The sequence below is a fragment of the Macrotis lagotis genome, chromosome 8 (assembly GCF_037893015.1).
Source record: "Macrotis lagotis isolate mMagLag1 chromosome 8, bilby.v1.9.chrom.fasta, whole genome shotgun sequence".
In the NCBI taxonomy this organism is placed as follows: Eukaryota; Metazoa; Chordata; class Mammalia; order Peramelemorphia; family Peramelidae; genus Macrotis; species Macrotis lagotis.
Window position 1 is genome coordinate 31,587,695 of NC_133665.1, and position 25,128 is coordinate 31,612,822.

The 25,128-nt window shown below is 34.5% G+C and overlaps 1 protein-coding gene across 4 annotated transcripts in view; it reads left to right on the forward strand.

Moving 5' to 3' along the window:
- RASEF (RAS and EF-hand domain containing) overlaps positions 1 to 25,128 on the forward strand; it is a 413,955-nt gene that overhangs the window by 42,523 nt on the left and 346,304 nt on the right. For 3 of the 4 annotated variants that reach the window (XR_012470760.1, XM_074196676.1, XM_074196674.1), the window contains exons 2-9: positions 5,531 to 5,677; positions 8,410 to 8,500; positions 15,654 to 15,749; positions 16,439 to 16,516; positions 17,713 to 17,828; positions 21,169 to 21,237; positions 22,363 to 22,447; positions 24,818 to 24,909. Coding sequence is in view for 3 of the 4 variants with exons in the window: in XM_074196676.1 (XP_074052777.1) it covers positions 5,531 to 5,677; positions 8,410 to 8,500; positions 15,654 to 15,749; positions 16,439 to 16,516; positions 17,713 to 17,828; positions 21,169 to 21,237; positions 22,363 to 22,447; positions 24,818 to 24,909 (774 nt within the window). In the remaining variant the exon portion in view is untranslated. The remainder of the gene's footprint in view (positions 1 to 5,530; positions 5,678 to 8,409; positions 8,501 to 15,653; positions 15,750 to 16,438; positions 16,517 to 17,712; positions 17,829 to 21,168; positions 21,238 to 22,362; positions 22,448 to 24,817; positions 24,910 to 25,128) is intronic. The other variant, XM_074196675.1, reaches the window with a different exon arrangement.

Here is a 25,128-nt window from a genome sequence, read left to right on the forward strand (position 1 = left end):
TTTTCATAATACCAACTCTAGAATGTAAGTGAAAGATAATTTGGAGGAAGAGTTGACATGATTTGGAAAATGATTGGATGGTAGATTGAATGAATTGAAAAATGATTGATTACAAGGTTAAAAGCAATGTTCCAAAATTTAGTGAAAGATGATGATGCCTTCAATAGAAACTAGGGATATTCATAGGAAGGAGGTTCAAGGGAGAAAGATGACAAGATTTCTGTTTTGGATGTAATAAATTTAAGATAACTACAGGTCAATCAAGTAGAGATGGCCCAAAGGTCATTGGCAATGTAGGACTGCTAGTTTGTACAGTGGATAGAATGCAAGGCCTAAAATCGGAAGGACTCTTCTTCCTGAGTTCAAATCTGACTTCAGACATCTGTGTGGCCCTGGGCAAATCACTTCACCCTATTTGCCTCATTTTCCTTATCTTTAAAATGAGCTGGAGAAGGAAATGGCAAAACATTCTAGTCCTTTTGTCAGGAAAACCCCAATAGTGGGATCATGAAGAGTGGGACACAACTAAACAACAAGAGTAATGTAAGACTGGAGCTCCTGAGGGAGATTAAGGAAAGCTGTTTAGTTTGTGAATACATTTGCATAAAGATAATGATTGAATCCTTGGAACTCAGATGTATAATCACAAAGAGAAAATAAGAACAAGAATAGACTCCTTATTTATGTTTCTAGATGTGTTTATGGTATGTCTCTCTCCTTTTGCTTTGAATAAAGGAAGTTGAAGATATATCATAAATTCAGAATTATACTATTCGAGTTCCTAAATTGCTGTCAAACAAACCAAAATTATAATCTTTAAATTCCATAGGAAAGGAACAAAAAGCAAATGGATTTTCCCTTTCTCCTTAAATTTGCTTAATTAACTGTGATAACCTTTGTCTATTTTACTGCTCTTGAGTAACTATCATTCCTTCAGTCAGCTGAATAACAAGTCATGTTTTCATTTTCATTTTCTTCTTTGTCTTCATCTTCTCTGAGTTTGAGAGTTGGAAGGAGCCTCTAGACCAATTCAGATAGAAAAGGAGTCCCCCTTATAACACAACTGACAAATGCCTCTGCTTAAAGATCTCTAATAAGAAAGAACCTACCACCTCTCCAAACAGTCTATTGCTTTTTGAGGTATTCACAGATGTTAGGAAGTGTTTATTTGACTAGAAGCCCAAATTTTCTTTTTTGCAGCTTTACTCTGTCTCCTGGTTCCCCCTCTGGGGCCAAATAAAGCCATTCTCCTTCCATAGGACAGCCCTTCAAATACTTGGAGAGGAAGGATCTTTTGTTCTGTTATCTCAGAGAAAGGCATTGGCAGATGACTTTCTGTTGCCTGGTACCTTGTTAGTATTTTCAATAAGGAATAAATAACAAAATGATATGATTTGAAATTCCTTGAAATGTTTCTATTGTTACCTTATAAATATTATCTGTGATGACAGTAGCTCTTAGCATTTTCCTAAGAGTAAGAGACCTCATAGGAGGGGCCAGAATTCCTATGTTAAGTATACTGAAGATACTATTTACCTCAGCTAAGTTTTTGTTTATGCTTTATTTGTGCTGGTCCCAGGCAAGATTAAACTCATTCTGAGGTTGGGGAAACTGGCCTAAATTTGGAACCACATGGTCATCTTGGGACCATCCTTAACTAACCTTCCTAATTGGTGCATTTCACTTGGTTTTACTAGCTCGAGGATCTATATATAATCTTGAATTCTTCAATCTATTATCCCTTAAAATTTGTTTATCAAGGGAATGTCGAATTATCAGCTAGATTTTTGAGGAAAAAAATAGTTTGAAGTTGATATTTGTTTTTTTTTTTTTAAGTTGATGTTTGAACAATGAGAAGGGAATGAAAGATCAGGGATCTGTGGAGATGAAGAGAGAATTTGACCTGATTAATTGGAACTGATTAAGCCTTAATCAAGATGGTATAGTGGATAGAGTGTGAGTCTTGTATTAAGACTTATATTCCTGAGTTCAAATCTGACCTTAGACACTTACTAGTTGTGTGACCCAGGACCTTTAATTCTATTTGCCTCAGATTCCTGAACTGGAAAAGGAAATGACAAATCATTTCAGTATCTTTGCCCAGAAAACCCCAAATGGGGTAAGGAAGAGTCAGATAGGACCGCCAATGATTGAAAGGATCACAATGAATGCCAGGTTGAGGCAGAATTGTAGAATTTTTTTTTTTAGGTTTGTTTGGCAGGGCAAATGGTGTTAAGTGGCTTGCCCAAGGTCACACAGCTAGGTAATTATTAAGTGTCTGAGACTGGATTTGAACCCAGGTACAGCTGACTCCAGGGCAGGTGCTTTATCCACTGTGCCACCTAGCCTCCCGAATTGTAGAAATTTTGAGGGAATTTGTTCATCTCAGAATTCCCTCTCCCTATGAAGTTGCTTGGTCAGCTCCCAATTCTCATTCTGAAGAAGTATGATGTATCTTCTTTTGAGTCAGGAACCCTCCTCTGATATTTAATAGTTATATGAACTGAGTTATATATCTAATATATATATATATAGTTATATATAGATATATAGTTATATATAACTGTTATATATCAAGGCTTTTAACTACTTTGAATCTTTAGTTCTTCATTGGTAAAATGAAGAGATTTGAATAGGTGGCTGCTAAGCTTTAAGATCTTGTTTAAATCTTAAGCTTTAGATCTTGTTATCCTTAGAACTTCCAAATGTATGACGCTATGGGATCTTTCCTCTGGGGATTTTCTTTTGTATGAAAAATTGTGTGTGTGTGTGTGTGTGTGTGTGTGTGAGAGAGAGAGAGAGAGAGAGAGAGAGAGAGAGAGAGAGAGAGAGAGAGAGAGAGAAAGACAGAGAGACAGAGTTTATGGGCTGTTCAGGCTATGTTCTTAAGTCAGAACTTTTCATTTTCCCCTTTGTGTGTATTAACTTATAATTAATTAATTTGGAAGATAACTAATTTCAGTTGTGTGTTTTGACTCTAGGCTTCAGAAATTTGGTTGAGTAGGAACTATGGTCACAAAATATTCATCGAAGCCAAATTTTGAATTTAGTTAGGAATAGATTTTTATAGAAGACACCATGATGCTCTAAGCCTTTTTGACTTGGTAGGATCTACCAGGATTATAATGAAGGAGACTATATGTCAGGGAGACAGTTTGGCCAGTGAATAGAGACCTGGCCTTGAAATTAGGATGACCTAGGTTCAAATTCTCTCTATGACATATACTGCGAAAGTTACTTAGCCTCTTAGGGCTCTGGATCAATGGTACCAAAGGCAAAGAGAAACAAATCCCTGTGGATTGAATTTTGACTTAGAAAACCACAAGTTAGCATGATCTATGTTGCATTGTATTTTTATTCATTTTATTAAACATTTATTGAACATTTCAAACATTAAAATTTTAATCTAACTTGAGGTGGAATTTTGAGATCCACTGGTTACAAATTTGAAACTTCTGCTCTCAAAGTTTCTAAGTTGAAAAGTAGTACCAACCCTCATTGCAAGATTGTTTTTCCTTATCAGAGGGCTCGCTAGACTAAGGAAATCACAGGTCTAGCCCAGGCCTTATTTCTGGTCCTGCCAAGAATCCAAGGTCACCCTATGAAATGGTGAGATGTTGGAATAGACTTTTATGGAAATATTTATATGGTTTATATGGTTCATTTCATGTAATACTTAACCAGGGGTATGCTGGTAAATGTTTAACAAGCAGAAAAATGTATGCAAGATATATTATTTAGCATTTTCTCTAAAAATATGTATGCAAGATATACTTTTAAGTTTAATTTACATTATTTAACATTTTCTCTATCACTTTTTCTAAATATGGACAGTAAACAGAAAAATAAATCAAGCCCTGATTTATAGTATTTGCTGATTTCTTTCTTAAATTAAAAAAAATTTAAATTATTTAAGGTAATAGAAACAAACAACTTGCCCAAGGTCACACAGCTAGGCAATTAATAAGTGTGTGAGGCTGGATTTGGATCCTCCTAACTACAGGGCAGGTGTGCTATCTACTGCACCACCTGACTGACCCCTATTTGCTGATTTCTAAGGTAAAGACTCACATTGAAATTTAACAGTTGGTTTTCATTAGCTGTTAATATATATGTATATATTCACATATGTGTATATATGTTCTACATGCACATGTTATATAGACATGCATGTCTATATATGCACACACATGAATAAATTACAGGTGCAGACATATATATGTATATATATATATAATATACATATATATGCATCTATACACTATATTTATATGCTAGACAGAGGCAGCTATGTGACTCAGGAACTGGAGTCAGGAAGAACTGAGTTCAAATGTGAATTCAGACTTGTAATAGCTGTGAGACCCTGGACAAGTTTCTTAACCTCTGTTTGCCTCCATATACTGAAGAAGGAAATGGCAAATCATTTCAGTACCTTTGCCAATAAAACCCCATGTACAACACTGATGTATTATAGTCCACCGGGTCAAGAAGAGTCAGACATGACTGAGCAACAACAATATGCCCGATGCTAAGTACTTGAGATACAAAAAAGGCAAAAGAACTCAACCTTAAGGAACTCACAATCTAATGGGGGAACAAGAGGCAAAAAAATATGTACAAATACCTTTGGACTTAACACAGGTCACAGAAACAGAAAAAAGTCTTAGTGCAGTATTACCCTTCTGGAATAACCTGCACTTTAAAAAAGGGGTATTCTATTTCATGAATGAAGTGGTAGTTTTTGACAGGTCTCATCTTTCTCCTATTTTAGAGAGGACTCTTAGCTTGTAACTAAATATGAACAAAGCATGGGGGTTGATAAAATGGTTGATATTTCAAATGTCTCAAAGTGCTTAGAATGTAGCAAAATCTAACTATTATTGATTTGATTTCTAATTTACTGTTTGCTCAGAAACTGTGAAATGCAGCTTCAGGAACCTAGAGCAATTCCTGAGGGAGAAAGTGTGATAGGGGTGGGAAATTAAGCAGGCAGAAACCGTTATAAGATTGGAGCAATTAACCACATCTCATAAATTATTGTATTCTGTGTAGTCTGAATACTGAACCAATTAGACTTGGTACTTGTATGGTTTCATTTGAATGCAGAAAGAAGCTTGGACTGCTATTTTGATGCTAGTGAACAACATCTAGGGCTTTGATAGATTAGTCAAAATTGGTAGATATTGGGAGTGGAGAATTTGAAAGACAGTGAGAATATGGCATAAGACAAGAAGTCTCTAAGTGGGTTATAGAAAGGAAGGGTCTTCTCAGATGCTCAGGGCTGCTGAGAATCGCTGTTTTGATCACAGAAGAATCATAGCTTAAGCAAATATTACTGGAAAATTTTCAAGACTGACTGTAAAGGATCAAAGAAAGAAAAATGAGTTTATTATTCTATGAGTAAGCAAAAAGTCTAAGGAATATATGTATTGTATAAAAAAACAGTAACAATTAAGGAAAAGATTTGAAAAAGTTGAAAAGTATTAGTTCTACTTAAAGCCTCCTATGCTTTTTCCTTTTTCTTTGGCAGAAAAGAACAAGTTAGTGTTCTATATCAGAACATCAACATTTTGGAGCCAAGATTAATTCAACCTTATGAACATGTTATCAAGAACTTTATCCGAGAGATCAGACTTCAAAGTACCGAGATAGAAAACTTGGCCATCGCAGTGAAAAGGTAGTTTAAAAATGTTTGTTTGTGTGTGTTTGTGTGTGTGTGTGTGTGTGTGTGTGTGTGTGTACAAAACTTCTTTTGCCACTTATAATCTTAGGGGAATTTTTTTTTTTGGAGTATAGAGTGATTTCTGTAATTTGTCCAGGGTTACATAACCTATATATGTCACATATGTGACTTGTCTTCCTAACCCACAAGACAGGATTTCCATCCTCCATGCTATCAGTTTTCAAACTTTTGTGTTTCAGGATTCCCTTTTATAGTGTTAAATTATTGAGGATCACAAAGAGTTTTTGTTTATATGACTTATATCTGTCAATATTTACCATGTTACAAATGAAAAAACATCTTTGTATTATTGTGAAAAAATTTGCAGATCCCCTAAAAAAAAAGTCTTGAAGTCCTCTTTTCATCCCCCTGAGGTTCTTGGACACATAATGATAGGTAAAGCCTCTCTGAAATAATGTTAAAATTATAATATGTATCACTTGATTTTATATTTAAAATTTAATAAATAAGCATATCAATATGTAAAATAAATTTAAAAATTTATTAAAAACATTTAAACCTCTGCATTAATTAAAGCAAACTGCATTGTTAGTGGAATATTAGTGGAAGGAATTCCCCTTTGCAGTTTCATCATCTGCATTTTATCATTTACTAACTCTTAAGACTGGGCAAATTGTTTCACTTCCTGTCCCCTCATCTGTGAAATGGAACCTAGCTCAATACAGGAACATAGTTAAATGCTTAATAAATGTTTATTGATTAGTTGATTAATATCTGTCCTGCCTGATTCATGCAATTGTTAGGAGGACGAATAATGATTTGGCAAAAGTATAATGGTCTTAGAAAAAAAATATTTACCCATAAAACCATTTTTTTTCAAATTGTGAAGAAAAATTAAGTTTCTGTCCTCTTTAAAAGCTTTGAGGAGTGTGATTCTAAATGAAAAATTAGATAATTAGAAGTAGGTGGACTGACATTCACAGTTCTTTCAAAAAGTAGTTTTGAATCACTATTATGTCAGCTGAGAATAGATGCTAAAATTTACCTATTTTTGTTGTTGTTGTTTTTAGGTTTTTGCAAGGCAAATGGGGTTAAGTGGCTTGCCTAAGGCCACACAGCTAGGTAACTATTAAGTGTCTGAGACCAGATTTGAACCCAGGTACTCCTGACTCCAGGGCTGGTGTTTTATCCACTGTGTCACCTAGCCGCCCCCGAAATTTACCTATTTTTAAAAGAATATTTTATTTTTCCCAACTACATGTAAAACCAATTTTTAACATTAGTTCTTAAAGAATTTTGAGTTTCACATTTTCTCCCCACTGACTCCTCCCTGAATCACTAAGCAATTTAATATGTTATACATTTGCAATCATGCAAAACATATTTCCATATTAATCATATTGTGAAAGAAAACAGAGGCCAAAAAACACCATGAAAAAATAAACTGAGAAATACTATGCTTCGATCTGCATTGAGACTCCATTAATTCTTTTTGTGGAGGTGGATGGTGCTAAAATTTAAAAACCAGATGTCTGGACAGATGGTTTTTACTGGCAAAAGCTGGGAAAAAATTGTGCTGCCTTGGGAAATAGCCCTTCCCTGGAGGTATTCAAGAGGAGGTTGAATGACTACTTGCCAGAAATATTATAGTTAGTCAATAAATACTATGTATCAGATAAAGGCAACTATGTGACTCAGTAGATAGAGTACTGGGTCTGGAGGAAGACCTGAGTTTAAATGTGGTTTCAGACACTTAACCATTGTGTGATCCTGGACAAAGTCGATCTCAGTTTGCCTCCAAACATTGAAGAAGGAAATGGCAATCCACTGCAGTATTTTTATCCATAAAACCTCCATTGACAGTATTTGTATACTGGGGTCCATGGGTCTGGAGGAGTCAGATACCACTGAACAACAATGTACCACAATATATACCAGACATTCTAAACACTGGACATAAAAAGTGAGATGCTCTTTAAGAATCTAACATTTTAGGGGCGGCTAGGTGGTGCAGTGGATAGAGCACCAGCCCTGTCACTTAATCACTGTGTGACCCTGAGTAAAAGTCATTAATTTCTGTTTGCTCCAGTTTCTTCATAAAACCAGGTTATGAACAGCATGTACCTTTTAGGGTTGCTGTGAGGATCAAATGAGATAATATTTATAAAACATTTAGCATGGTGACTGGCACATATTTAATTTTTAATACCTCATAGCTAAACTTGCTCGACTTGGAATGTGAATCTCAGATGAGATGCTTAAGATCTCAATTCATCTCTTCAAGTCTCAGTTTTGCTCATTTGTTAAATGGGAATAACAACACTTTTTTACCTACCTCAGAGGATAATTATGAAGGAAAATGCTGCTAATCTTAAAGTGACATAGAAATGTGAGTTTTTCATGATTGGTATTTGTGGTTAACATAATTTAAAGAAGAAAATATTGTACAAATTAACCACCAGCCCTAGTGGTTTGATGTTTAATCTCTACTCTCTTCAGTGACATATCTCTAGGGATAGTTATAGTTCAGAGAGAGAGAGAGAGAGAGAGAGAGAGAGAGAGAGAGAGAGAGAGAGAGAGAGAGAGTGTGTGTGTGTGTGTGTGTGTGTGTGTGTGTGTGTGTGTGTGTGTGTGGTGTGTGCATGAAGAAAAAGAAGAGAGTCTCTCATTGTGATGTTTTCAAATAATGATGGTGAATCAGAGTGTGTGCCCTTTAAAATTTTCAGGGCCCAGGACAAAGCAGCCATGCAATTGAGTGAGCTGGAAGAGGAGATGGATCAGAGGATCCAAGCCACAGAACATAAAACAAGGAAAGATGTAAGTACCTGGTACTGTCATCATCTCCAAACATCCGTGCAGAAGACAACCCCACTCAGTGCCTCCTGCTACATATGTACCTGTTCTCTTATACATAGATTTCTGATCATGGATAACAATGCATCATAAACCTTTAGAATTCAATACTGAAATTATTGCAATTTTGCCCAATATCCTCACTGCATGTTTGCTTTCAAACACATTTAGCTCTAGAGTTTAGGGCTTTTATTGTTGCCATCTTCTCTGGATAAGCAGCAAGTAAAATGAAGCCCCTTCCTGATTTTGCCCTGGGGATAAAGAAATTAAAATGTTTCTGGAGGGAAATAGTATAATTGGTTTTTATTGTCTTAGTTTTATGGAGATTATCTACTTTGGGACTATTGCATTGATGTTTGGAAGAGCATTCTGTGATTCCCAGTAAAATACTTAACCTTAGTGAACATGGCACTTAAGAGATTTAGGTTCTGTCATGCTGATAGTTATCCCTATCTCATTTAAAACCTTAGTTTGTCCCTATCTAGCTAAAAGGAAATATATATTTGGATAGATCAGGATAATTTGCTTATTATTTGAAAGAAATTTAATTTTTTTTATTCCCAATATAATGTGTGCCATATTAAATAGCTATGGTTGAGTGAATAGCTACAAGAATAAGGAGAATAACTGGAATGAGAAGGACTATTTATGATACTGGTTTATTGAAGAGACTTGATGAAATCATTATTAAACTGTCCCTCAGTTTCATGCAGCTATAGAATGCATGGCAGATGCATGGTGGTTCAGTAACTGGAAAATGATCCATGAATAGAAAATATAAGATCATAGAGTTAAGGTAAGAGGTCACCGAGTCTTTCAACTTATGAAACTGTGACCCATAGATGTTAAGTGACTTGCCAAGGGTAATTGACTGAGCAGAATTTGAACTTGATTCTTTCTTATTTTAAGTCCAATATTCTATCTGTGGTATTCAGGTGCAAGAGCATTTCATTATTCTTAGAACATATTTCCCTTTACTAACATGTTTGTTTATAAATGCTTGCAAAACATGTCTACTGAAAATTAGGAAGTAGATTTTTTTAAAAGTAGAATATTAGACTATCTTTTAAATTTCAATGTCTTGATAGATTAAAAATAAACCAGGATTAATGAGGGGTTATGATAAAAATACTTGTCATTTCCCTAGCATTTTAAGTCTATCAGGTACTCTAAGCATATTATTGTATGTGATCTTCATGTCATCTATCCTGGAAGTGTTCATAACATAGTTTCCATTTTACAATGTGATCTTCATGTCATCTATCCTGGAGGTGTTCATAACATAGTTTCTATTATACAGATGATTTCAAGTCCAGCCTTCTTTCTACTTAACTCTGCAGTCACTGTAGCTCAGGTGTTTTAAATTAATGATGATTGTGGAATAGGGGAAAAAGAATTGGCATAGGCTCTAGGAAACCATCTCAATGGAAATGATACATTTTTTTTAGTATGCTATTTAATATGTAGAATGATTAAGTTTCTTCTTATCCTTAGTGTTGACTATGAGATCTGAATTTGCATCCCAGCACAAATATGGCCCAGGTGAGAATCTAGATGAGCAGATTATTCAGCTCTTTTAGACTTCCTTTCTCCATTGCTAAAGGTGGGATAAGCTCCTCCCCTGCCTCAAAAGTCTATTTTTGAGAATCAGATGAGAGAATATAAAAAATTCTGCAAATATTAAATAGCTTTATAGCTATTAGTTGTTATTGTGATTGTTATTTAGAAAATTAGATTATGATAATGATTCTGGCTGCAGGGTGGCATAGTGGATAAAGATCTTGGGCAAGTCACTTAAGCCTGTTAGCCTCAAATTCCTCTTCTGAAATTCCTTCTGAAGAAGAAAATGACAAACCACTCTCTAATCTCTGTCCAAAAAGCTCTAATGACTGAACAGGACTGAAGGACAACAACAACAGAATAAGAACTCTCCCTAAAAGGTGGAATATAATTCACCCTAGGCGAGTTTTTAACCTATTCTTGCCTTTTAATGTTGCTTGTGAGGAGCAGAGATTTAAATGAGAAATTTAATTTTAAGTTAAAAAAAAGATTGTGAGAAAGGATCATGAGCTTTTCCTAAACTCCCATGGACCCATTAAGTGGGGTCCATGATAAAAATAAAATTAATAAACCTTGCTTTCAGGTAAAACACACACACACACACACACACACACACACACACACACACACACATACACACAGGCAGACAGGCAGGGGAAGGGATGAGAAAAGGAGGGAGAAGAGAAAACAGACTGACAGAGTACATATGACTTTGCCAAAACTGCATAGACTTTAATTTTAGGTCCCATAACTAAAACGAAAGTATTATTTCTCAAGAATGCAATCACTTTTGAAGGATCCGGATCCAATCAAAAAAATTATGGGTGACCCTTTATATTTTCATTAAGGCCTTTATTTCATACAGCAGGGTAGAAAATGAAAAGCAGAGAGAATTTTAAAAATTTTCCTCATCCTGTTTTTTTTCTTAAAATTTTCCAAGTTTATTATTTGAAAGGAAGCAGTAGAGTAGTGATTAGAGTAGTGTTAGAATATAGCAGGTTCAAAACTTGCCATTGGGCATTATTACCTTGTTTGACAATGAGTAAGTCACTTAATACCTGGAACTTAATTCCTCCATTTATAAAATTAAGGTCATTTGACTGGAATGACTTCTGAGGTCCCTTTTTGTTTTAGATTTTGAATCCTGTAATTAGGGGGAGTCTGGGGGAAAATTTTTACTAATTTAAGCATATGTGATTGTTAGGGCATAAAAGGAGAAAAGAGGAAAAATGAGGAAAGCCAAAGGATCTTTTGTTAGAACCACTTTGGTGAAATTAATAATAACAGTAAGAGTGCTTAAGACTTCTGAAATACTTCACAGATAATATCTCATTTTATACTCAACAATAATTCTGGAAGTTGGGTGCTATTATTAACCTAATTTTATTGATGAGGACACAGGCAGAGATTAGGTGACTTATCCAGGGTCTTAAAGGAAGGAAGGAAATAAAGAAGCATTAATTAAGCACCTTACAAATATCTCATTTGATACAACAACCCTTGAAGGAAGGTGATATTATTATTATTATATTATTATTATTATTATTATAATACTCATTTGACAGCTGGGGAAACCGAGGCAGAGAAGTTAAATCATTGACAGAGTCATCTTGATTGTGTCTGAAGTCAGATTTGAATTGTCTTACTGATTCCATGTCCAGCCCTCTAACAACTGTGCCAGCTACCTCTACCCTGGCAGATAATTTGAAATCAGATAAAGAGTGAATTCAGTGAAAGGCATGAGTTTCTCCTTTTAGCCTTTAAGACAGGAAAACCTTGAAAATATTGCATAGAGAGTTCTTGCAAGTTTTGTCAGAGGGGATGGTTTCTGGGGACTGGACATTCCAGTTATACAGTCTGAAGTTATGGCTCATTGATCTCCAAAGTCAAGGCTTATTATTTAATGGCTGCCTTAATAGATTTTGAAATATAATCTAATAACTTTACTTAGATGTGCACGAATCCTCCTCACCACCTTTACTGCCCTCCTGCTTGACATTTCACTTCTTTTCATTTTTAGAGCTCTTCAAAACCTAGCACATTATTGACCTTTTTTGTCTTTGTTGTAATTTAGGTTCACTTGTTCACACTTCCTCTCTGTCAGAACTGACCTTCACATTCAGTCACTCCTGCATTGAACTGACATATTCCACACTTCTGATTTGAGAACAACTGGGGTTTAACATTTTAAAAAAAATGTCTTCCCCTGCTATAACGCTTGTGGTAACACAGTGCCTTTGTCAGAGCCACTTGACTTCAGAGTGATTTGCTATCCTGGTGATAGGTGAAAGCTTTTGGGATATATAATTTTGTTTGAATGTAAATATGTCAACCCTGAAGATGATGATTACACAGCTTACTTTGGAATTCTATTGTGGTTCATTATTTGAAGCCTAGTTAGGGATTGTGTGACCTCTCATCTACAAGATGTTTTTCTTTTAATAAATGTTACTGAAGTAATTGGAACAGAAGGAGCTGGATATTGGAATTTTTTCTTTTCTTTAAGTGGCTGTCTTTGCTTTTTGAAACTGGAATGACATGTAGGCAATTGATGGCTCAGGCCATGATGACCCTTTTGTTCTTGCCTAGTGTATGGAGTGTCCTAGGGAGGAAAACTTTTATAATCATTAGTGAAGATAAGAATATGAATTTCACAGTGGCTATCATATTATAGATCTAGAGTTGTAGGGGACCTCATTGTTGTTGTTCATTCATTTTTCAGTAGAGTCTGACTCTCCGTGACCCCATTTTGGGCTTTCTTGGCAAAGATACTGTTTGTCATTTCCTTCTCTAGCTCATTTTATATATCAGGACCTCAGAAGTCATCTAATTTAACCTCTTCATTTCATAGTTGAGGAAAATGAAGCCTGTGGAGGTTGTGATATATCCAAGGGTCACACAAATAGGAATTATAAGAGGTAGGATTTGAATTTATGTCTCATGACTCCAGAATCATTTCAGTTTCTTCACTCATCAAAAGTTAGTTATTTTCCTCTGACTACTTAACCTGTCTTAATCACTGAATGGGCATTGTGTTGGTCAAACTGAGACCTGGGAAAGAACTTTAGTTTAAAAAGACTAAGGTCTCCCATTACATTCTGGTCCATCTCCAGTTGTACTGATTTTTATCTTGCCACTGGACTTATAAATGACTCTGGAGGAGACAGTAAGACTAATAATTTTGCAGAGTTTACCCCTCAATTAAATCCAATATACTTGCAAAGACATCACCTTCCTGATGTCATGGTTCTCTTTGAGAATGAAGGCTAAACAACAGACATGCCTAATTTTCTTTCCCAGCTTTTAAAAGAGCAACCAAAAAACTTCTCAACCTTGTTATCCAGATTCCTCTTCTTCTACTCCTTAATACTGTCCAATCTCTTCTTCTCTTTATGAGTATAAACAGTGACCTTTCAAATGTTCTCTCTTTAGTCCTGTACGTTAATTTTCTTGTTTCTCAAAAGAATTTCCCTCCTACTTTTTTGAGACAAATCAAGAAATTTTTCATGAGTTCCCTCCTTCCTTCCTTAGAACCCCTCTCTGTATTTATTTTCTTCCTCTCTTCTCCATACCTTTGCTTACTTTTTAACAGAGATGGATGACCTTTTCCTTATCTTCCTTCTCAAACCTGCCCCCTCCTCCCACCCCCAAGCTACTTAACATCTTTATTACAGCTCAGGAACCAATGAAGCTATGTGTACAAAAGACTGTGAGCATGGTACAATAAATGGATAAAACAGCAGATTCTGCCTCATACACACTGAATTGCAAAGACTACTTGTGCTTCTGATCTATCTATTCTGACAGTTTGATTATCTCCTCTCACTTTTCCCATCTATAAGTTCCACCAACAAATATCTCTCATCTTTAAAAATGTTTCACTTGACCCTGCCAGGCTCTCCTCTATAATGAGACACCTCAGTTAGATGAGTATCAGATAGACCACTGACCTGAGAATCAGAAAGACCTGAGTTTGATTTTTGACATAGGTGTGTGTTATAAGTCACTTCAGCCTTCTCTGCATCAGTTTCTCTAGTTTCAAAATGGGGATAATGATAGCAGTTATTTTATAATATTATTGTGATCAATTCAGATGATTAAAATTTTGAAAGCCTCAAACCTAAAGAATGTATTATAAATACTATTTCTTCTCTTTTGTCTTCTTTCTTCCCTTCCTCCTCCTCTGTCCCCCTTCCTCTTTTCTTCCTCTTCTTCTCCCTCTTTTCTCCCCCTTTTCTTCTTTACATTCTCTTCTTCTCTTTTTCAGGGTGAAACTCCTGGAAAAAGTCATTTCTTTATTCAGTTTGCACTTTCTAATTTTACTATTCTGACTTTTGATCCCACTACCATTTATTACCTTTTTGTTGCATTTGCTTTACAAGTCAGTGAAGTTTAATGGCTAGGAAAATTGCCTAAAAGTCATGTCCTTTCTCTGACATATATATAACCCAGGCCCAGGCACATCTCTCAGTTTGTTTCCTCATCTGTTAAATAGGGATAATAATAATAGTATCTCCTTTACTGTGTCATTTTGAGGATCCATAGAAAAAATATATGTTGAATGCTATGTAAATTTTAAAAATATTATAGAAATATTAGTCATTAATTTTACTATTAGCTCTTTGTTGTATGTTACCTTAAGGATGGGACTGTGGATTCTTTTTTTTTTTAACTTTGGAAGGTAATATATTCGTTCTTGTTGAGAGTTCTTCAGGCAAAAGATGGTCACTTGTTGAAATGTTGTAGAAAAAATTCTTTGTAAGTATAATTTCGACTTGCAATCTTCTGTAGTCTCTATTAATAGTGAAATTCAAGGATTCTGCTCTTGCCTAAAATCCAAAATGTTTCACATAGCTTTTGTTTATTTTAAGATCAAACATAGCCTGAGGTAGATTGCCTGTCTTTGGTGAGGCTTTTTCTATTCTTGAATTTCTTTTCTCATCCTTCTTACTTAATGTCCCTCCCTGTCCCCCCCCCCCAACCTCCCTAGTCATTAATTATTCTCTTCAAACCAGACATATAGTAAGTGTTTGAAGCTAGATTTGAAGATGTGTCTTCCTGACTTCAGGTCTGGTTTTCTATCCTCTGTGCTACTTAGCATCCCTTCACATCTCACAGTGTTTTGTTTTGTACTTTCTTAATCAAAGTATCATATTTTAGTAGTTTGGTATTCCTGTCTTCTATCAGATTATAAGTTTCATGCAGGCAGTAACTATATCTCATTGAAGCCACCAATTGGAAGCAGTAGTCAAGAGCACTGGACATAGAATCAGGGAGACCCAAATATCTCACACAATTACTGGCCAAGTCACCCTTTCTCTGCCTCAATTTCTTCATCAAATAAAGTAAGATAATAATAGGCCATACCTCACAGAATTGTGAGGATCAAGTGAGATAATGCATGTTTTCTGCAAACCTTAAAATTCAGGAAATGCCAACTATTATTATCTAAGCTTTTTATGTTGCTCGGTACCTAACACAAACTTCTTCATAGAGTAAAGACTGCCTAAATGTTTGTCCAAATGAATGGACAGTAATGAAATGTCTTTTCTTCTAGGAGAAACGAAGAGCTGAAGAAGCACTAAATGATCTCAAACGTCAGTATGAAGCAGAAGTAGGAGATCTTCAGGGGACCATAAAAAAGCTAAAAAAGGTGAGCAGTCAAGTTCAATGGATTTTCTTATTCAGCTCCTCTCATTCTCCTGAGTTCTAATTTTTTTCCCTTTCTCCCTCTTTCCCTACTCCCTAAGATAGCAATAAATTTACATTTCTGATTTCTTTGGGGACCTACACCTAAAGGAAATTGATTAACTTTGTGATTCATTTGAGGGCCTTTACTGAACCCCCAGCTCTAGAGCATGGAGACTTCATGTTATTGTTCAATCAGTCATGTCCAAGCCATTTAGTGTTTGCCATTTCCTTCTCCAGTAGAGACATCATACAATTTTCATAATCTTTCCTGTAGAATAGCTCTGTCCTTGAAGAGCAGAGGGCTTATTTTTTTTAATACATTTGACTTCATCATCGACAACCAACCAAATGCCCAAACAGGATATTCTAAAGGTCTTGACATTTGCTATATTTTCTAATTTCTCTTCTCCTTTTTGCTTTCTCTCTCCTCCCTTCTCTCTTCTCCAATAAGTTCTGTAGCTTCTAATATTACTGAACCATAGTAGACATGAATGTGAATTGAAATCAAAATTTCAAGAAGTTTTAACTATGAATTCTTAGCTAAAAAGATTCTTCTTATGTGATATAGTATTTTAAACTGAAATCATTGATTACAGAGATGTGAACCTTAATTAGCTCAAACAAATAGCTATATTTTATTTTCTCTTTCAGCTGGAAGAACAATCAAAGACCTTAAGTCAAAAAGAAGATGTGGCTGCATTAAAGAAAAGAATTTTTGATTTGTCAACAGTAAGAATGTTTTCATATTTCAGAAAATATGTTTTCATGTGGGATGATTCTTTTCAAAAAATAAAAGCTGTTATTTCATGGTTACAGGAAAGAAGGTTTAAAAGAAACTACATACAACACTCATTTAAAAATTGCTCCAAAGTCCCTGAAGATAAAGGTGGTTTTTTATGTCATGGGGTTCCCTTTATCATAGTCACTTTTAGGAAAAAATAATAAATTCTTTGTAGGAAAAAAAGGCCTGACTTTGTGATTTCCTTGCTATAAGAAACTCCTGAATGAGGAAATACCTTCTACTGATCTAGATAGACACCACCTCTGTGACTTACAGAGTTGCTTACCTAAAGAGTTGCTGAGAGCATTAAATCAGTTAATAAATGACTTAAAGTTATCCAACTCATATATGTCAAAGTTGGATCTTGACTTGAAATCAGGTCTTCTTGGCTTAAAGTTCAGGCCTTTGCCCACAGGGTCCCAATGCCCATCTACTTTGCATTAGTTTTATTTTTTTTCATAAAAATCTTATCAATAATCACTTGTTTGTAATAATATCCAAAATAAATGATTAAAGGATTTTCAAGATGAAGAAAGCAGACCATTTTTTCCTTATTACTCAATTGAATATTTGGTGGTATTACTCAATTTTTTATTAAATGGATTAGTTATTTCTTATGTAGATTTTCATTTCACTGGAGTGAAAAAATATATGTTCTTTCTTTTTATGAGTATATATATATTATATATGTATGTTTATGTGTTTATGGAACAATGGAGAGCATGAAAATGGGAAATGCAACTTCAGGCATTTTAAGTTTGTGTAATTTGAAATATTTGAGTCTGTATAGTTTGAAATATATGTGCTTACAATTCAGATTTAATAAGTATTTTTTTATTTTTACACTGACTTTTCATTTATTTATTTATTTAGGGTTTTTTTTGGCAAGGTGGCTAAGTGGCTTGCCCAAGGCCACATGGCTAGGTAAATATTAAGCATCTGAGGTTGGATTTGAACTCAGGTACTCCTGACTCCAGGGCTGGTGCTCTATCCACTGAGCCACCTAGCCGCCTTGTGACTTTTTTTTAAAAAAAGAATCTTTATCCATATTCTTTTATTGTGCTACATGATTCTTATGAGAAGTCTAATTTTTCCATTTTTCTTTGATTGAATATCATAGTAACAAACTTTTCTTTTCCTCTAGGAAAATCAGAAAGTTAAAAAAGATCTTTTGGAAGCACAAACAAATATAGCCTTTCTTCAGAGTGAGTTAGATGCTTTGAAAAGTGACTTTGCTGATCAAAGTCTGAATTCGGAAAGGTATGGATTTTTGCATGTTATTATTTTAATTTGTAAAATTCAGCATATGTTTTAGTGTTGGTATGGATGTATGTGTATGTACAAATATATTTGCAAATGTTTTGCTTTCTGACTTGATAAGATACTATTTAGTAAGATTTGTAACCTTCTTCCTTTAGGAAAGAAGATATAAAAGTATGATTTAAAAACAAATTAGGGGGTAATTTAGTCACTTTTGATCTTTATCAAAAAATAATTTTCACTTTACAAGAAGTGCTCTTTAAATAGCTATACCCTTAGTATTTATGGGCATGTATATGTGTATGTGTGTGTGTGTGTTTGTGTGAGTGTGTGTGTTTGTCTATGTGTCTTTTTTTTGTGTATCTTGTCCAAGCTGAAATTACAGCTGGCTCTTATGGGCTTGATCCCATTGTAGTTCATTGCAGAAGCCTTGATCTGCCCTGTTTCTGAACTGAATCAGTTTTGTCCTTCTTTAGGCAGCTTTGTGCCAATCCTGTTCTCCAACAAGTGCCTACTGTGTTACTGATAAACTCCAATTGTCTTTAGCCCTGCTGCAGTTTAGAACTCATAAACTTCCTATGCTTAAGCAATTTACCAGCCTCAACCTTCCCAGGAGCAGAAATTATAGATACACATGCACAACATGTTTGCTTGACTTTTTTTTAAACACAGATTGATAATAAGGAGCCTGAGAAACAGAATAAAGTATTAGGCATTTACAACTTCAGCTCCTTTGGAAGCAGGGATATTATCTTTGTATTTCTTTTACTTGCTCAGCAGCTAGTGTAGTACTTTACTAGATTCCTAGCATCTACTAAACAAATATTTTGTTTAATTGAAGAGAATTTTTTCCTGAAATTATAATGTAGTTCAATTGGAAAGTATAATTTGCCTTACAAAATTAGATTTGCGTACAACGTTTAGAAATCATAATTACTAAAAGTTGTATGCAAATCTAGATTTTAGGGTAAATTATATAATTAAATATCTATCTATAAAATACATCAGTAGCAGTTAATTTTGCCATAATATTATACACCTCAATTTTTATTAAGTCATGGTGATTTCTTTTCTTGCATTATCTTCCCTATGATTCATGGAAACTGCCTTAAGAGTAGCATTGCCACCCTCTGAGTTACTAAGACCATTTCCCAAAGGATCAGGATATCCTTGTTCTTCCCATCCAAGTACAGACTGTCTTTCTGCTTAGTTCCGGATAACCATGCCAAATATGGTAACAGTGGTAACATGGTGTCCTATCTGCATGGGTGTTAAGAAGTTAAGAAGTTCAATAAATAGCTGTTAATTTATTTCCATTCTGAGGCTTAACAGTAGTGTACATTTTGCATAAAAGGATCTCAATAGAATTATCATTGAAGAGTCAAATTTAGAAAAACAAATTAGACTGTGTTCACATCAATAGTTTCATACCACAAAGCAACAATGTGTCAAGAACACTTCCTTTGAAAAACTCACTGTCTTGTATTCTTTCTTTCCATATCTTTTAAGTCTGACACTGGATGCATTGGCATAGAAAAGGAAATTAAATGTAGGGAGATTAAAAGATTTGAGCAGAGACATCTACACTGAAATGTAATTTTCTATACTATTATGAAAAAGAATTTTTTATTTTGACTGAAGTTGTGATTATCTGTTAAGGAGACTATTATCAATGCAGATAAGCAACTACCTTATAATTTGGTCTTTGAGAGTTTCCCGTGGCTTTGAAAAGTAAAGTGATGTTTCTAGGATTACTCAGCTAGTACTTGCATGTCAGAGATGGAACCTGAACCCAGGTCTTCTTGACTCAGAAATCAGATCTTTATCAATGTTACCATAATGCTTGCCTCATGAAATCAATTCATCAGTAATAATAGTAAAATTATTTCTAAAGTATTTGTTTTATGTAACATTGTAGAACTCTGTATAGATATAACATGGGGAGCAGGGGGAGAATTTCGGGGGGGATGTCAGGAAAAATCAACATGGTCACATAGAATATGTTTTTTTCCTCTTGTATAAGGTAGGCTGATGTCTATTTCAATTTATGGGGGAAAGAACAATGATGTTAGAGGGAGAGAAGTCTTATGGAAGAAGAGATCCTAGAGGAATGGAAAATGGAATGGCATTAAGAATCTTGGAGGAAGGATTAGACTGGTCCATAAAACTTCTTTTGTTTACTGGAGAAAATAAAGGCATAATTAAGAACAAGAGGAAGAAGGGGGAAGAGAAGGGGAAAGAGAGGAGAGTGGGGAGCTTATATTGATCAACTGTATTTCAGTCAGGTAAGTGGAAAGCAAGAATTGAAGAAGGTAGAATAACTTTGGAATAGCTTGTTTTCATGGAAGCAAATTGATAAATATGAGTGAATTTGTTAGCATAAATTTGTAGTGGACCTATTCAATATCTCCTATCAATACTCTGTAACCTTGGAGAAGGGATAGAGAATATGAATTTGGAGAAAATGTGCAATATAGAAATTGAGATTGGTGCAGTTAAGACAATAAGAGAGTGAGGAGAGATTTGAGTGAAAGTTATGTTGACTGACAAGGAATTACAGACTAATTATTCTATAGGTGTGGTTGTGAGATCATTAATGCTCATGGGGACTGGTGAAGAGATTTGAGGTTTTCCCTTTCTATCCAGTAAGTGTATGAAAATCACATTGAATGATTCTGTGAGAATTAAGGGTATATCAATAAGAAGATTATAGTTAGAGCAAACAGAGGCAACTTTGCAACCTGGTGAATAGTGAGCCTGGTGAGCTTGACTGGAGTCAGGAAGTTTGGAGTTCAAATTCTAACTCAGACATATACTAACAGTGACACCTTGGGGCAACCACTTAATCATTCATAATCTTAGATTCCTTCATCTGTAAAATGAAGGGTTTAACTCTAATGGCCTCTTAAGGTCTTTTTTCAGTATTTACATACACACACACACACACATATATCATATATATATATACATATATATATGTATATATATATATATTATCTCTATAAATCTCTAAATCTCTATACCCTGGAAAATAGAGCTTGTGATAGATAGTTACAAAGGGTGGCTATGCTTTTGGATATCAAGTGAGGAATGGAGATGAAGATCTTTCAAATCTAAAGTACTGAAAGCACCTTGAGGTTAGGGCATCAGGTGGATAACGATATTGAATTTTGAAGACAATGAGGATGAAGGCAGCAGGCAAAGTGGAGGAGAAATATGGTAGCAGGAAGTGAAATCATGAAGGAAGGTGGAGAAGGTCCTATTGGCTGGTAATGAAAAACACTGGAAATAGAGAGCTTATCCAAAAATTCTCATTTAAATACAAAATGTAATTTTACAGGGACCTGGAAATAATCAGAGAATATACAGAAGATAGAGATTGCCTTGAGAGGCAAATTGAAATGCTTCAGTAAGTTCCTATAAATTATCTTCATTATATGCAATTTTCCCTGTTCTTTTTTCATAAATGTTATGTTGTGTGTACAGCAGAATAATAGACTGAATCATAAGGATGGAAATGCAGGTAACTATATGTTTCTTGTCATTATATTTTATTCAGCACAATCAGTTAGCTCTTTGAGATAACTGAATTGTAAATCAGGCATTGGTTTTTCAATAAATAGAGGATGGGTCTCCAAAAGTGATCTTGAGATATGGGTGAATGTTTTCTCCTGGTACATATAGGATGTCATCAAAATTTTAATATACCTTTAAGTTATTAAAGAATTCTCTACTGATCCCTTTCTTCCAGAAAATAGTGACAACTTCCTATTTTACAATAAGTTATGGATGACAAAGGATAGTTTATGAAGAACCTATAGCCAATTATTTAATGTCTGTGTTGAAGTTTATATAAATATCTTTCTCTTAAGTCAGGCATACTGTAGGGAGTTTTTTTGTTTGCATCTTTGTTTTTCAAATGATTTCAATAATTACTTTTATCTAAAGACTGCAAAGATATCTACTTTTGGAGGCATATATCAGTACTAATCTAGTCTAAATGGTTTAGAAAATTAGACTTAAGTCTCCAAAAAAAAAACTATTCACCATGGATTTTTGCTTTGAACAGAAATTTAGCTATTTTGCTATTTCAAAGGTGCAGTTACTGGTAAACAGAAATAATTTAGACTAAATATGACATAATCATGTCATTTTTAACAGGTCCAGGGTCCTTGGTTACAGCAACAATAACACTATAATACTGGCCCTTGCTGAAATATTTGGAATCTCCCTAAAGTACTGATCTAGTAGAAGAAGCATTGAATTTAAAGATGGAAGACCTGAGTTGGAATTCTGCCTCTCATAAACTTTGTGACTTTAACTAAATTATTTAACTTTTCATTTCCAGTTTCTTTCTCTTTAAAATAATGAATTTAAACAACATATATTTTAAAATACTGTTCATCTTGGATATCAAGTGATTCAGTAGAAAGGGGAAAAGAATAGCATTGCGTGTTTTGAGCTTTATCATTTGAAAAAGCAACTTTTCACTTTTAGATCTTTTTAATTCTGCCCTAATTTTTTTCAAAATTAGAACAGCCAACAGAAAACTACATGACAGCAATGATGGATTAAGAAGTGCATTGGAAAACACATATAGTAAATACAGCAGATCCTTGGTATGTGTTATATTTTTATAATCTGTTTTGCAATTGGCTGTAGTATTGTCCTGAAGGTCTATCTTCTTAACAGAAGCCTCTAATTATTAACATATAGCAGTGATATACTTTTATCAAACAGAAGAAAGATAAAACTTCTTAAAAAGTGTTCTTTTTCTGCAAGCACTATTGGATGGTAACTTCTTTTGCTCTTGTTCAGTCATTTTCTTTTTTTTCTTTTTTTAAGAAAGATTTTACTTATTTTGAGCAATTTTCCCCCTAATCTTGCTTCCCTTCCCCTCCAGAAGGCATTCTGTTATTCTTTACCTTTCCATGGTATACATTGATCTAAGTTGAATGTGATGGGAGAGAAAGCATATCCTTAAGGAAGAAAAATAAAGTATAAGAGATATCAAAATTACATAATAAGATAATGGGTTTTTTTTTCTAAATTGAAGGTATTAGTCTTGTCTTTGTTCAAACTCCACAATTCTTTCTCTGGATACAGATGGTATTCTCCATTGCGGATGCTCCAAAATTGTCCCTGGTTGTTGCACTGATGGAATGAACAAGTCTATTAAGGTTGATCATCACTCCCATGTTGCTGTTAGGGTGTACAATGTTTTTCTGGTTCTGCTCATCTTGCTCAGCATCAGTTCATGCAAATCCTTCCAGGCTTCCCTGAATTTCCATCCCTCCTGGTTTCTAATAGAACAATAATATTCCATGACATACATATACCTCAGTTTGTTTAGCATTCCCCAATTGAAGGACATTCATTTGTTTTCCAATTTGTTCAGTCCATACCTGACACTTCTTGACCTTTTTTGGGAATGTTGTTGGCAGAAATGCTGGGGCAGTTTGCCATTTCTTTCTTCAGTTCATTTTAGAGATAACAAAACTGAGGCAAGTAGAGTTAAGTTAATTGCCAATATTCACACAGCTATTAAGTGTTTGAGGCTGGAATTGAAATCAGGTCTTCCTGAATCCAGGTCTGGCACTCTATCCATGGTGCCACCTTAGCTGTCTATTATATTCTTACATATTGTGACTTGATATGTCAGGTTTTATAAATTAATGTTTATTACAGAGAGAAATTCTGATTTTGAGCAGTCCTATAGATTGTATTAAGTAAATAATTGAGATTGGAGAAACATTTCCAAATTATCTTTTGATCTCAATTGTATAACCAACTAGCGATGTAACTGGGGACAAATCACTTAGCCATCTCTAGACTTTAGAATATGTTTTGATAAAATGATGGTGTTAAACTTAAAGATCTCTTAAATCTTTTTGGGACTTTACCAATCTGATTAAAAAATTTTTACTGTTATTTGACCAGACCAAATCAAGCAATGATTTTTTTCTGGTAAATTAGTGTAACTAACCACACTAATTTCAATAGAAAAGCATTTTGGATCTATCTCCTTTCTAAAATATCTTATTTCAACTGCATACTATGGCTTTGTCTTTAGAAAAAAAGGTCTCTCTAGAACCCATCAAAGTCAGAGAGGAGGAAGTTAGGAAATTGGAATAAAAAGGCTTATCAGATTTCAAACCAGAATTTAACTAGATGTAGAAGTATGAATTTTAAATTAATTTATACAAAAAATAAAAGGTAATACCAAGCAGATCTTCCTTTTTGGACCTTTAGCATCACTATTAAACCCCCATCCTTCCCAAGATATATGATAGTTCATCTAGTTGCAATTCAATTGACATTTTTTGTTTGACTTTTGCAAGACAATGGGATTAAATGAATTGCCCAAGGGCACACAGCTAGATAATTATTAAGTGTGTGAGACCAAATTTGAACTCAGGTCCTCCTGACTCCTGGGGTGCTTTATCCACTATGCCACCTAGTTGCACCCTTCCATTGATAAAGAAGCAATATTATACACAAAATACTACTACTCCCAGATAGGTATGTGAGGTATATGTTTATAAGGAATTTTCACATGTTTCACATGTTGACTATTAAAATAACTTTATGTGAGAGGCAGTATTATTATTATTATTCTGCTTCAAAAGTGATTTGCCTAAAGACACAGAACTTGTAAACAGGGGGAGGAAACAAGATGGTGTAAAAGATAGAATGTCAGTCTGGAGGCAGAAGAATCTTAGTTCAAATGTGACCTTAACTGGATGCTTGCTGTGAGACCCTGGGCAAGTCACTCAATATCTTCATCTCTCAAATGATCTGGAGAAGGAAATGACAAACCATTCCAGTATTTTTGCCAAGAAAATCCCCAAATTGGTCATAAAATGTTGGAGCCAAAAAAGGACATGAACAAGAAGAAGTAAACAGGAGAATAGTGTGTTAACACATAATTTTTTTTCATATTTCAAAAAAAGCTTGACTGATTATTGAGTGTCTTTTTTTTAATACAGCGTATAAATAATGTATCACCAGGGAGCACACTTTCTAGAGGCAGTCCCAAGTTTAATGGTGGCCATTCTCCTCAGAATTTGCGATATGACAGGTAGGTTAACATTTACTGTCTTTACATTTAAATCTAGTTTGACAAAGAAGCCAAATATATCTTTTAAGAAATAGAATGACAATATTTCTATTAGTTTTTTTCTTTCTTCATCATAGGCTTTGAAATAGAATTATAGAAAGACCTTTGAACAGAACTTTAGATTTGTTTCATGTCATTTAAAAAGATTGCTTTGGCACAGTAAGTAAAAACGTTTGAGAT